Raw genomic sequence first — 15,062 nt, forward strand, 5'->3', positions numbered from 1 at the left:
GTCCCCATTGCTCACTTGTGCGGGATGTATATTAGGTGTAAATAGGTGTAATTACGGAGGCTGATTGGGATGGGCACATGGGGCAACAAATCAGGTATCCCCCTCCTCCTATGCTTTCTGCAAACCCAACATTTTTTTTTGGGGGGGGGGAAGGTATTTCTTGACTTGTGGCAGGGATGGGGTGTAAAAAGTGGCGGTCTGTGAGGCTTCGTACACTGGCTGAGGTGCGGGGGTCTCAAACAGAAGGCGCTCAACAAGCTGCTCCTGGAACTGCAGGATAACAAACTTTCCCGGGGCTTCTTGTAAATTCCGTATTACATGTAGCGGCCTGAATAATGCCGGGCTCACAGCACTATGCACAGACACATGTGCAAATCAACCTAGTTCATTGCGCACATACCTTGTGCCAAGGCGAGCATATGTGCATCTATTGAAGCTGCCCTCAGGAGGAATGATTAGCGTTCACCTGTATACTTCCCATTGATAGTCGTGTACCTGTATAGCAATTGGTAGAATTTTGTTCTGAAGATTTTTATATAATAAGCAGAGGGGTGCGGCGATGTACTGCATGGTGCATGGATCCGTTTTGTTTGCAGAGATGCCATCAAGAAGTTGAAAGTCAACAATGAAGATGTTACCTTGCTGTAAAAATGATATAAAGCAAAGACATATAACATTTAGTGACTGCTTTACAAATTTTCAAACCATCATGTTTTTCTCTTAAATTGAAATGTTCATAATTAAGACTGACTTCACACCTGGGTCAGGGGTTCTGTTTTCCTGCTCTGTTCAGGAAACAGGGAAGGGGAATCCGCTGGCTGAAGAAGTCTGTCTATAATGGGGTCCGTTCAGTTTTCGCTCAGCTGCTCTCCTTGAGGAGTGATGATACCCTTCCCAATCCACGTCACAGGCCTCTCACTACCAAGCTAGGATCCTACTGCACACGAATGAGGGGCAAACACCCTAAAACAGCTGTCTGTGTATGGATTCTGGCTTGGTTTTCATTTCCCAATCATTGCTCTACAGGCCTGTATAAAGGGTCAAGCATTGATTTGAAGGAATGCTGCCATCCAATAGGTGGCGCTGCAGAGGTATTGTTCCATCTTCCTTATTTGCATATATTTGCCAGAGGAGCATGCATGGCTTTATAATCCTCCTCACTGACCTCCTAGGTGCCCTCCTTAAGGAGAGGTGATACCCTTCCCGAATCAGATTCCTGTGATGGATGCTATACAGTAGCATGCCAAACCCATAGGGACCAATTATACAAGAAAAACCTATACACTCAATCTTTTCTTTACTGGACCAGATTAAGATCGTCCCCCTCGGCACTCTAAAACATGCAGCACTTGTTGTGATGTCAGGGATCTACCCTGTTTCCCTGAAAATAAGACATACCCTGAAAATAAGACATAGCATGATTTTCCAGAATTTTTGAGGATGCAAAATGATTTTTCAGGCTTTTTGAGAATGCTTGAAATAGAAGCCCTACTCCAAAATTAAGCCCTTCTAACAGTTAATTAAGGAAGTCAATTTAAATAGTGTCCAGGCAGCTATGCATGTAAAAAAGTCAAACCTTTTTGAACAAAAATTAATATAAGACACTGTCTTATTTTCGGGGAAACACAGTATTGTGTACAGAGAATAAATAGCCATAGTATCTTAAAGGATGCTAAGGGCGGCTTCACATGGGCATATGCACAAATGCTCATGCTTCAGCGCAAAGTACTTGCGCTATGAGGGAGGTTGATTTGACCATTTATCGGTGCATTATACTGGATGTTTTGCACATGCAGAGCATGCCTATTTAACCTAATGTGTTCCAGATGTGTTCTTCTTTCAATGGGATTGCGCATCTGTGCGTGCATTGTGCACACATTTGGGCATTTTCCATAAACCTCTATGGGGACTCTTAGTGCGCAAATGTGCACAAAAATATAGCAGGTTCTGTTTTTTTGTGTGCGTGAGAAATGCACGCGCAAAAACGAGAAATGTGTATGAACCCATTGATATAAACGGGTTCTATTCTCTGTGTATTGCATGTGAACACGACTGTGTGAAGCTGTCCTAATACCTCTATTTCCTACTTATGGCAATTTGTGTGTTTCACTTTAAGGTGACCATTTATTTACCTCCATTTCTTCCTCAAGTGTCATCTTCCGTTCAAGGCTGCATTCCACCATTTCATGTGTTACTGGGAAATTCTCTGGTAACTTCTTACATTGTTTAATTAAAACCGGGTTGCAGCCATTCAGAAACTGGTATCCAAACATGAAATCTTCCTGCCAGTGCTGCATTACATATTCTGCGAAACAAACAATTAAGGAGTGAGTGCTTCAGTCAAAGGATTCTTTTGGCCCTCTTCAGCCTGTTGCTTCCCGCTGTACTGAGATTGTCATCACTCATAGCAGTCCCTGTTTCCAATGCTACAAACCATGAGGGTAATATTCACATCACAGTTACAAAAGTTCTGGAAACTTTTGACTGGTCTGAAACTCACCTGATATTGTATTACTAATCCTGACAAAAATACGTTCAAAGTCAGCAAAATCACTCCACGAGGACTGGAACATATGCATAAAACTGTTCACAAAGAGGTTTTCCATCCTGTAAAATATGAAAATAAGCATCTTACTGATGTAGAATTTTGTCGTTTTCACATCCATTGAATTCTGAGGTTAGGTTAGTTTTAACCAACCAGCCAACCAACCGCATTACTTCTATCCATTCTCTCATAAGTTATTGACATATGGTTGTCTGCCATGATAATTGATTTAAGGAGGTTTTCCAAGAGTCAGAAAAAATTAGCCAAGAGCTAGGATGGCACAAAAAACAAAGTAGGCTACTGTATACTCAACATTGTATGTCCCTCAGGACTAGAACAGCTGCTTTGGTCCCTGCTGTCCTGGTTCATACCGATATGACTGCTCAGTCCAGTCATTGACTAAGTGGTCATGTGATAGTGAACGGCACGTGACCACTGCAACAACTTTCTGGACTGGCGGAACTGGGGCGGCCATGCAGGACATGGAGAAATCAGACTGGTGAGTACAGCTCAGTTTGACATTTTTTTGCCATCTCTAGTGCTCAACCAATATTTTACATCTCTCAGCAAATATCTTTAGCAATTCTGCTATTTAAAGGGGTTTCCCACAACTTAAAATTGCTCCACAACCACTTTGTCGATCCTGGTTCTGCCATAGATTAGTCTACACGGCCTCAGGAGTATTGCTGCTGATGCATGTGCCATGTCCGAGGAGCGGGCCCTCAGCCAAGGAGACAGCGGGGTAGAGAGATGCTAGTCCTTGTCACATGGCTCTACTGTCTCCGGACGTAGGGAAGATAAGAAACATTACCTCACGACTAGCTGGGGAGGCCTTTTTAATAGTAACTGGGGGTTACCTTAAGTCCAGTTGTCACTCGTGACGCCACATTTCGTATCCTGGGATTTTCTGCAATGGTTATGGACTGTCTCTAAGAAGTTAAGTAAATGGGCAAAATCGACCATTCCCGGTTCTGTTCCAAAACTACTCTTCTGTTCTCGTAGATGAATGAAATAGTCCAACAACAGAAGAGTAGTTTTGGAACAGAACCGGGAATGGTCGATTTTGCCCATTTACTTAACTTCTTAAGTCATTATTGTATATCACATAGCAGAACTCAAAATGTAAACTCTTAAGCTGTCCTTACGAATCAGATAGCTGTTGGCCAAACACTCATTTGGCCAACAGCTATCTGATTCGTAAGGACAGCTTAAGAGTTTACATTTTGAGTTCTGCTATGTGATATACAATAATGACTTACTGTAATGTGTCCACCATCTAATGCAAAATAAATGTTTATATTGTTGGCTTTTTTTCTACTTACGCTTTTGTGTAGTTCAAGATAAAGTCAACACCCTTTTCGCTATCGAACTGTATGTCATGGGGCAGGTCACTATGACAGTGAGCATCAATACTCAATGGGAAGCCTGGGTGCCACTCCTTCCATCTGTGGAACATAAGGTCAATGTCTACATTAGAGCGTAAGCTACATTGTTTCATCAAGTGGTAAGTTAAAAAGTTCATTAGCAAAGTTCACATGTCTTAATACAAAAGCTAAATGCTACATTAATATACATCTATACATCTACTGATTAGAGATGAGCGAGCATACTTGGCCACACCCCTTTTTTGCCCGAGTGCCGCGATTTTCGAGTACTTCCGTACTCGGGCGAAAAGATTCGGGGAGCGCCGTGGGTGAGTGGGGGGTTGCAGCGGGGAGTGGGGGGGAGAGGGAGCGAGGGCTCCCCCCTGTTCCCCGCTGCTACCTCCCGCTCCGCCATGCCTCCCCCCGCCCCCCGACGCCCCCTGAATCTTTTCACCCGTGTACGGAAGTGCTCGAAAATCGCGGTGCTCGATTGAGTAATTACTCGAAACGAGTATGTTTGCTCATCTCTACTACTGATGCTTCAATGATGTCATGTTACTGCATCATCTCCATACTTATTACTCTTCATGTCTTCTGCAAACCTAGCACGGTTTTAGCTGCTTGGTGGGACCCAAAAGGTCACCAAAACAAAGCACCACAAGAATCAGATTCCAAAAGAATATATTACAATTGGTCAGGTACTGGGGCCCAAGTTTACACCTATATCCATGATGTCAAGTGTATGGGTCCAAGAACCACAAACTCCCATTACAAGTCCATAGTCTGTTATTGGAGAAGAGAAACTAAAAATCAAATTTAGATTAAACATTCCCATTTTTCCCCCATTGATTTCAATGGGTTTAAAAATAACTGTACTGCTTCAATTTGATTCTGTTGCGTTTCATTTTAGTTTTCAAAATAGATCAAATAACACAGACTGTTGGGGAAAAAACAGAAAAGTTAAATTTTGCTAGATCTCCGTTTCTTTTCTCCAATAGCGGAACAGAGGAATGGAAATCAATAATGGTAGTGTGAAAGAGTCCTTAAAGGTGAATTTATATGTCTTATTGCATTTGTGTATAGCCACTTGGGTAGAAATGTATCCACTTTCTACATACAATGTTTTGTTTACCTCTCAGCATCTAGAACATCATAGTCCACATAATCAAGAATATGTATGGTCTCAAAAGAAGATGAAGAGTAATGTAAATGAACTACCAGCCTTGAGCATCACAATATTGTCCTTGAGCTGTGGCCAAACAACAGAAATTGTGATTGTCACTTTGAATTAGCTTCTTGTTATCTTGAGTTATAGCCCCAGAAGTTCCTTGCACCACATAAGCTAATAGGTGGCCACCTCTGGGGGTGTACAGTGAGGAGGAGAACGAGACACCAGACCCCCTCAGGATTGGTGGGGGTCTCAGCGATCAGAATTGTATCATCTATCCTGTGTACAGGTGATAAAAGTTGACTTTGAAATATCTTCTTTAAAGAGTAACTGTCATTTTAGGTAACTTTTTAAAATACAGAAAGCTGTTGTGTGTGTAATAACACAATTCTGGCCATTATATGACTTGTATCTTGCTTTTTTCAGCAGTTTTCCCCTCTGCAGACTGTATCTGTAATTGTCAGCTGTCCCTGAGCTCAGCTACAGAATGGCAGAGAACAGCTGCCATAATGTGTCCCATACAGAGAATACATAGATGAGATTCTGCTACTCTATCTCTCATATCCTCACAAGCAGCAGCAGCATGGAGAACATTATACAGTATGACTGACCAGTATAGCTGTGAAGGGGTTAAGAGAATGCTAATTATAAAACATAAACCAAAAAATCCTACATTTCCGTATCATCTTCACATTTTTTAAATTGTGTTTTAACAATATTACTATGGAAGTTAAAAAACTGTTTCCCAGGAAGCATCAGTTTTCCTCCCTGCAGGCCAATGTTTGACACCCCTGTCACTCTCTGGGGCATTGCCCTTTAGATACAATGTATCTGCTCTTTTGCACCTCACCAGTCACTATTAGTTGTCAGGAGCAATGGAGCTTTAGCATACCTGTACAGTTTTTGTCTGTCTTCCAACTCTTTTCTTCTGTGTTGCTTGTGAATCTGTGTTACATCCTGTGTAGCCAATTTTGCTACAAAATAAAACAAAATACAATGTTCTTGTTAGGCATATTCATAGCATATAAAATCATGGGCCTTCAGCAAAAAGTCTGAATTGCCCTACCGTTCCAAGAAGAGAGAGGTTTGATTTCTTAACACGGATTACAAAACTATGAGGAAGCATGTAAGAAGTGTGATCACTTTAGCACTGACTCTCCCATCCCAAAAGCATGGCAGCATGTGCAAATAGAGGGTTAAAGAAAGAGGTGGCAAGGCATTTTTTACTGCTGGAACTGTAAGGCCAATGAAATCAAAACTTGGATGGCTGTGCTTGTAAGGGTGAAGGAAAACGTAACCCTTTGAGGGCTCGGTCAGACGAGAGGAGATCCACACGTTCTTCCACGCGGATAAGAAAACGCACCGCGTGCGGAAAAATAACCGCATGACCACGTCCATTTCCACCCATATGTTCTATCCTTGGTAGATGCGGATCTTTGCGCGCACACGCGGTGCGTTTTTTTTCCACGCAGGAAAACGCGCAGATCTCTGCTTGTCTGACTGAGCCCTGAATGTAAGAAAACTGTTATATTTAAAGGACTTTTTACACGTGCAGAATATTTTTGCAAGACGCACCAAAGACGCAGTTTAAAGGGGTTATCTAGGCAGCGCCTGCCAGGATACACCAGGTAGGAGTGGAACCCGCTGCTTCGACCCTTATGTAATGGCCGGCGCTTGCAATTGCAAGCGCAGCTCTCGTTGAAATCATTGGGAGCTACGCTTGTAATTGCAGACTGCGGTCTCACTGATTTCATTGAGAGCTGTGACTGCAATTATGAGCGCTGCTGCACAGGGGTCAGAGCAATGCTTCCAATCGTGGATAACCCCTTAAATCAGCAACTGCAGATTTCTGCTCCATACCCCGCATGTACACATACAGATCTTGGTGCACAATTTTCTGTATTTTTAGGTGCATCTTGCAGAAATATTCTGCATGTGTGAAAGGGCCCTTATAGAGTCTAGTTAGGTAGAATGTACAGAGCATTTGCTATCAATAGGAAAATGTGGTATTTCCAGTGTTCATTAGAGTGAATGCCTGTAATGCTGATAAGTACTAGGGGTAATGCTGTAGCTGCTAGAATAGTTATCCGGGTACGTGCAGTAACATATTGTATGTGTAGTAACATACACATGTATTGCCGGCTCCATTGAATTCAATGGGCTAACATCGTTCTGCCGGGACAAGGTGAGTATATATTTTTTTAACTTTTTACACATTTTAGGATGATTTTCAGGTAAGGGCTTATATTTTTAAGCCCTTCCCGAAAATTCATCCCGCGCTTGCCGGCAGCCCATTGCTTTCAATTGAGCCGGCTGTATTGCCGGCTCCATTGAATTCAATGGGCTAACATCGTTCTGCTCTGCCACAGCTGTTACAGCTGTGTCAGAGGAGAACGATCGTTATGCTGACAGTGCGGGGGGAGTCTCACTCTTGCCACTATTGTGGTTTAATAGTGAGACGTAGGAGCCCGAAATGCAGCCCTGCATGTTGCTCCTCGCCTGCCCTATCCATTTCTGTGTTTTTTACATGACTTTGGTGATTTGCTAAGATTTTCACAAATGAAAACCTTAGCGGAGCACCAGTCATATACAAAAATGCTCAAGTCGCCCATTGACTTCAATGGGGTTCGTTACTCAAAACGAACTCTCGAGCATCACTGAAAGTTCGACTCAAGTAACGAACACTCGAGCATTTTGGTGCTCGCTCATCTCTAATAAAGACTCATAATATGTTAGGCCTGGGATGTACGATATATTCTTTGGGGCGCTTGACACTATTGCCACTAGTGGACCCCAGAGCATATAGACCTTTGCTTAACCTCTTAGGCGAACACTCTGAATGCAGGGAAGCTGCGTATGTTTTCCGATGATTCCATCGGGGCATGAGGCAACTGTGTGCGTGTTAAGTGTCACATGGGTACAGAGAGTGATAGATGTGAATGTTTTGATGAGGACAGGGGTTGAGACAATTAGGGAGTCTACCAAAAGCTGGGACCTGTAGCAAGCCTCGGCCTTGGAGCAGCGCTGTGGGGGAAAGGATAGAGCATATCTAAATAACCCCAATTAAAAGAGTGCTGCTGATGCCCACATGAACACTGTGTGTCTCACAGTATGCGGGATTGGCAGGAGTTAGCCATGCGAATGCACAGGCCTTAAATTCAGAGGTCAGTAGGTCCCTTGACCAAATAATTTAGAAAACCAGAGCATAGGGTTTCCGATATCACGTGTCTTTACAATGTACTAGGACAGGGCAGAGAAACTTGATGCCCACTCCCCTCCAGACTTTGAATGCGCTCCTCATATATATTTAGGGACGCGCTAAGTTTGCAATACCTTGGCTCTCCACATCCAATATTGTTTGACATTATGACTAGTGATGAGCGAGCACCCAAATGCTCGGGTCCGCGTTATTCGAGTCGAGCTTTTCGTAAAATTGGAGAGCTCTACTCGAGTAATGAACCCCATTGACTACAATGGGAGACTCGAACATTTTTGTATGTGGGACGCCGGGTGCCGAGCTTTTTTTCCCCCCTAGGTTCGTCTCTCTCTCCTCCTGCCTGCCAGACAAAAAATTTGCCAATGACGTGCGTTGCATCGTGGCGGGGAGGGGCCAAAACAGGCACGTCACAGTGGGAGGAGCCAACAACTGTGGCAGGGTCGAACACGGCGTGATGCTCGTTCGAGTAATGAGCACCATCAAGTACGCTAATACTCGAACGAGCATCAAGCTCGGTAGAGTACGTTAGCTCAACACTAATTATGACTGTTCTTTTGTTACTTTTTGTACTTTTGTGCATGTTCAAATTTGTTTCCACATGTGGTGAGAATATAACCCGGGTCTCCAACAGCCTCTATTACCCCCTGAAGGAATCTAGATTTACTCAGCCCTCATTCTATTTCCATAATGGTTATTATATTATCTTTTAATAACTCCCTACTCAGAAGAAGCAAGGCCTTTATACAGGAGTCTTACTTTTCCTCCTCCTCTGCACCTAGATATCCCCGTAGCCTCTAAAAAAACACCAGGAAGTTTCTATCCATTTACATAACTCACTCCCCCTCTCAATAAATAAAATAGACCCTTATGGTAGGTTCATTATCCTGCAGGGTACCTTACACAAACAAAACATAGTGCTGATTAACTCATATGCCCCTGTCAAATATCCCTTTAAATTATTCTCCCTGATCGCCAATAAACGCAAGGCCATCATCTTCTGACTACCATAACTTTTTAAATTTTCCGTTAATATGTCTATGTGAGGTGTTAATTTTGGCAGGATGTCCTGTGGTTTCTATCGCTAGCATTTTGGAGTATATATAACTTCTTGACTTCTTTTTATTACATTTTTTTCTAGGTGACAGGGTGACCAAAAGTACACAATTCTGATGTGCTAACTTTTTCCTGACAACATTCACTGTGTGAGATAAATAATAAGTTACTTTGATACTCTAGACTTTTATGGACATGATGGACATGACGATACCAAATACGTTTCTGTTTTTTTGTTTTTTTCACTTTTTCATTTTAAATGCAGGAAAAGGGATGGGGGGGGGGACTTCTATTATAATTTATTTTTAACAATGAAATATTTTTTCACTTAATTTCCTTTTTTTAACTTCCCATAGGGAGCTTGAACTTGTGATCATTTAATCATTTATTCCACATATTATATTGCTTAAGTATTGTAATAGATGGTATTTCTGCTGGCATTGAATTAAGACATGCTGCAAGCAGTCTAAACAGGCAGAAATACATGGCTGCTCTTGGGGCCTTCAAAAGAACAACACACCAGGACAGCAGCTCACGATCTCATCGTGGGAGAGATAAGGCTATTTGGGGACCTCTGATCACTGATCGGCCTATTTAAATGCTACTATCAGAATTGATAGTATAGAGATATTTATAGGTATGAACTCTGATCATTGATATTGTAGCCTGGTGTCGGCTTTCAAAGACTGGGTTTCCAAGCCCATGCCATATTAACCCTGCACACTTAGGATGTACATATACTCAAGTAGCAATATACTGTCTATGCTTAACTATATATCTGAATGTTTGTAAAGGTGTCTATTGTGGCCCAGATGGCTATGCATGTGTTTTGTGGTCTAGAACCTGTACAAGGTTACAATTAGGGAGTGCTCAGCACCCTGTCACTGTCCTAGGCGTCAGAGAATGGCAAGACAGGGGAAGCTTGACTTATGCAAATGCTTGAACACGGGCTAGACCCTCATTAGCTGCACTGGGCAACTAGCCAGTACCGTTCTCACTCCTGCCATAATAGCTCAACATAACACACAGCACAACTTTTTGTACACAGACAGGATGAAGTCACTGCTACTCCCAGCCTTACTCAAACAGCCCTTTTTCTACTAAACTCCCCTGCCCCAAACATTTGCTACACACTACACACGATACTTCGAAGTCTCTATTGTAAAATCCCAGGGTATAAGTTTAATACCAACCAGTCAACCTTGGCTTCCTCCTGAGCTGATGACCTCTTTGGCACCAAAATCACTTGTATCCATGACCTCACTTGCCCCTATTATAAGCGGTGTGGCAAGGACACCAGTGATACATGTGACATCAGGACACAAGCAACTATTCACTCACATACCAGCCCACTGTTGTCTTAGGCCGGTTGTCCATGTCTGTTGCGATATACCGCCGCGGGAGATGACGTTGTCACCGTAATTTTAACTACAATTTTTTCATGATGAACCTATCATTATGATAGGTAAATCGTGGCATGCCGAGACTTTTATATGCGAACGGAAAATCGTGGCGATTTTCCATTCGTGTACATCGGGCTGCGCTTTTCATAATTACCCTGTGGAAAGCGTTCATTGCGTTACCCACACAGTGAAATATCGCCTGTGGAGAGCCGGCCTTAGGTGTTCTGTTCCTGCATCATCACCTCTCATTTCCTCAACTGTATCTCATAGGGACCAAGTCCGAGCCTGCTGCAACCACTTATTCACTGGCAAGACTCTATGCTACATCCTTCACAGACTCCTCTGAGGATTCACATTTATCATTCCCCTTCTTTGGAAAATACTTCATGCCTCTGTTTTAGTTCTTTTCTGCGCCCAGCACAGGGAGCCTGTTCATGCCATGTGGCTTCAGCCACGCACTAACTAATATCCTGCTAGCTGCTCCTATATTTCCTTCTAGTTTCTGCTAACAGAAACATCTAGTGACAACAGTTAATGCAGAATAATGTTTAGACATTGACTTACATTCAGCCAGGTTGGGGCACCGCATGACAGCATAATACAGTATATGCGGCATACATGAAAATAAGAAATCAACAGTCACAATGATATATACACAGTCTTTTGCATAAGGGTCAATACATTATGTTTACCCCCTCAGAAACACCAATACTATTTAGCTTATCATTAAAGATGAGCGAGTATACTCGCTAAAGGCAATTGCTCGAGCGAGCATTGCCTTTAGCGAGTACCTGCCCGCTCGAGACCAAAGGTTCGGGCAGGGAGCTGCGGGGGAGAGCGGGAGCAGAACGGAGGGGAGATCTCTCTCTCCCTCTCTCCCCCCCCCCCCCCCCCCCGCTCCCTCCTGCTGACAGCCGCTACTCACCGCTCCCCCGCGCCGGCACCCGAACCTTTGGTCTCGAGCGGGTAGGTACTCGCTAAAGGCAATGCTCACTCAAGCAATTGCCTTTAGCGAGTATACTCGCTCATCTCTATTTATCATATATCTTTCAGTAGAAAAAATTGCAGGTAGAGTCATAGCAGAACTAACCTGTTCCTTCACGAAGAATTATTTCCTTATCATTGTTAATCCACCTATAGCAAGGGAACTCCAAATAATCCCCTATGGGAGTTTTAACCGTTATGTGTCGGCAGTACCAGTCGTCTTTATACCAGTATTTATATTTTTCAATTTTAATTAACTGGATATCTCCAATATCTTCAGATATCGTAATGTCATAGGAGTCGATCTAAAGATGAGAGAAATGAATATATGAGTAACTTAAAGGATCTTCTGGTGCAAAAAAAAATATTTCAAACTGTACATAAAAAGTATGGCTCACGAAAGAAAAGGTATGTTGAGTTTAGTATCAAGTGAGAACTTAAAGGGGTTTCCCAGGACAAATACCATTGATGACCTATCCTCACATTGGAGTAGAAACCGCTGCTAGTGGCTGGCGCTTTTAAGTGCAGGTGCGGCTCCCATTGCTTTCAATGAGACACCAGCCTATAGTTACAAGCTCCAGCCACTACATAGGGGTCAGAGCAGTGGCTTCAACTCCAACCCCGTGTACTTGTGGCGCTGACAGCGGGCAATCAATCAGCTAATCAGTTGGGGTCCCGAGCGGTGTACCCTGGCCGATCAACTATCCTGAAGATAGGTCATCAATAGTATTTTCTCTACAAAAGCCCCCTTTAACTGATCTTGACAATGCCCACACCACAACTTATTCTCTGTAATATATTACATTGTACCATTACACTATGTGTAATAATTAGATACCCTAAAAGCACAGATGCTGCTATGAATATATATTTGACCTGCACCCTCTGTGAACCTCTTGGGACATAGCATTGTGCAGATGTAAGGCCACTTTCTGATATGCAGAAGTGCCTATGTTATAGAATATGTGTTTTTGCACATACGAGACTACTTCCTCTATGAGAAGTCTAACTCCTCCGGCTAATTCAGTAAGAGGAGCAGGAAGAAAAAAAATCGACCGGGTTCACTCTATGCAAATTGGTGCATTTCAGGAAACTATGTAGCACCCCTTTAACTATATCTACCTAGTTCACAGGAAATAAGGGGATAATATACAAAATGAACTGCACTTGTAGTTACAGTCAACAGTACAGTACAGTACAGTGTATCCAGCTACAGTGCTGTAATAAGTGAACATATTGATGATGATCATTTAATTATTTCAAAGCTGAAAATGTTCACAAATCATCTTTTCTCTACATATTACTCACAGGAAATACATATCTATGGTTCAAAACATGCCAAGTAATTTTGTTTCTAAAAGTTCCCATGAAATTGATATTTCCTTCATGCAAGATCTAAATCTTATCTTGATGGAGGTTTTTGCAAACCAAATCAACAACAAGAACTTGAGATATTCATCTCTACATATCCGCCACTTTTTAAGACATTTTGATATCACTTGGCTATATTTTGACCAAATAAAGAAATGTTAAAAGTGGATTTTGGGTGAATTTACATTTTAATATTAGATAAACCTGTTCAAAAAGATATATATCACATATTTAAAGTGGTTGTCGGGGACTAAAAAAAGGTTTTGCCTGGTATTGCAGTATTAGAGCTGCATTCAGTTGCATGGGAAAGAGCGGTAGCCAATCCATGGACAGATGCGGTATGTTTTCCTAAAAATTGCCTTACTATATACCAGTGATTTCCAACAAGGGTTCCTTGGAACCTGCACATGGGTTCCCCAAAAGAGAGCAGCAGCATGAGCTGTCACTTCTAGAGCACGGATGGCAGTATACTCATTAATATTTACCATGGCCATTCCTAGATAGGTTTCCTCTACCTGAAGCACACAAGGCACGTCCTCCACCAGGTGCCTACAGGCAAAAAAATTAAAACTATAAAATGCCTTACCCTCCACTACCCAAGCTCTTTTGAGGTAGGAATGAGGGTAGAAGTTTTCCGTGAGTGACATGTTTTAGCAGTTCAATGTCATACATGCTTGTCTTATGTAGATGCACTGTGCAAAGTCTGTCTTGTCATTTTCAGTGTGTGTGTTACACAGCTGCGGCTCTTCAGAGGTTAACTTTAATAAAATCATTGCCTGCATGTAGATGTATCAGTTTGTCATGTCATGTGGTATGAGTGAAGGTATAAATAGGAGTGCTTGAGAGCGGGACAGAAGTGGAGTTCCATCTTGCCTGCTTCACAGTGCTAACACAGAGCCACATGGAAGCACCTTCAAGTTCCATGTATGTGAAGATGGAAGAAGAGGAGAGATATCCCATAGCGAGTGGAGACTGGATGTGATTGGAGTGAGTCACCAAAGCCCTAAGCGAGAGAGCATCCTCCAATAGTTCTGTATAGAGGAACTCACCATACCAGTTACCAGTTCACACTACAGACTTTTCCTGTGCGGCCATCCAAACTCAGGATCACCGCACAGAGGTACACCACTGAGTTACACCCATTTGCCTGCCATGCAGGGTGTTATTGTTTAGATCTTCTTGTAAATAATTGTCTACCAGAGTGTCTGTGGAGTGACCCCAACCCCAGTCCTCCTCTGGAGTGCTCCCAGTCCAGGAGCGGTGCCGTACAGATAACGTGGACTGTAGGACCATGTTCATCCTGTGTATCCTCCCTGACCTCTGAGCTCTAGCCTGTGTTCATTTAAAGTGAATTGTATCTGCATTGCCTTGAAATACATTCTATGTTAAAGTTTATTCTTCAAGTAAAGTTATACCAGGCCTCAACCATTCCTGGGGATCCGAGGTACTATACACAAGTCTCTGTGTTCTTTTTCTCCGCTGTGTAACATACCGGTGTGTAGGAAAGGTGGCATCACGAGTGATAACTACTACTCCCTCATCCTGTTTATTGGCATTCCCTATCCTAGGGGTGTCGCAGCTGTCCTGCAATCTTGCTCTGGCCTTGGCTATGTGTTATCCCTCTGGAACCAGAGTCTGGTAAGTGCCGCCATGACAAGTCAATACTTATCCCTCCAAGCTCTTCACATTAGTCAAGTGGGGTGTTGCAACACAATAAGTGTAATTGTTCCATATCTGCACAATAGAGGTAGAGCATGCTTGACAGTTATCACTGAGAGGTATAATACTCAAACAATAAAGAAGGAGGTACAGTGGTCCCTCAAAGTGACAATGTCAACATACAATGTCACAGACAGACCAGATCTGCGATGTGTGAACTTTGCTGAAAAATGCAGCCACCAGGATAGAGCATTTCACTGGTAAAACCCCTGCATTACCGAGATGCCTGCACTGATTG

At 42.8% G+C, this 15,062-nt stretch overlaps 1 protein-coding gene across 1 annotated transcript in view; it reads right to left on the reverse strand.

Annotated features, from left to right (window-relative positions):
• ALOX5 (arachidonate 5-lipoxygenase) overlaps positions 1 to 15,062 on the reverse strand; it is a 58,213-nt gene that overhangs the window by 22,140 nt on the left and 21,011 nt on the right. The window contains exons 2-7 of the mRNA XM_066600615.1: positions 11,841 to 12,039; positions 5,970 to 6,051; positions 3,868 to 3,990; positions 2,501 to 2,607; positions 2,133 to 2,305; positions 496 to 642 (exon numbers count right to left, since the gene is read on the reverse strand). Of these exons, the coding sequence (XP_066456712.1) occupies positions 496 to 642; positions 2,133 to 2,305; positions 2,501 to 2,607; positions 3,868 to 3,990; positions 5,970 to 6,051; positions 11,841 to 12,039 (831 nt within the window). The remainder of the gene's footprint in view (positions 1 to 495; positions 643 to 2,132; positions 2,306 to 2,500; positions 2,608 to 3,867; positions 3,991 to 5,969; positions 6,052 to 11,840; positions 12,040 to 15,062) is intronic.

This window comes from Eleutherodactylus coqui, chromosome 4 (genome assembly GCF_035609145.1).
Source record: "Eleutherodactylus coqui strain aEleCoq1 chromosome 4, aEleCoq1.hap1, whole genome shotgun sequence".
Taxonomy (NCBI): Eukaryota; Metazoa; Chordata; class Amphibia; order Anura; family Eleutherodactylidae; genus Eleutherodactylus; species Eleutherodactylus coqui.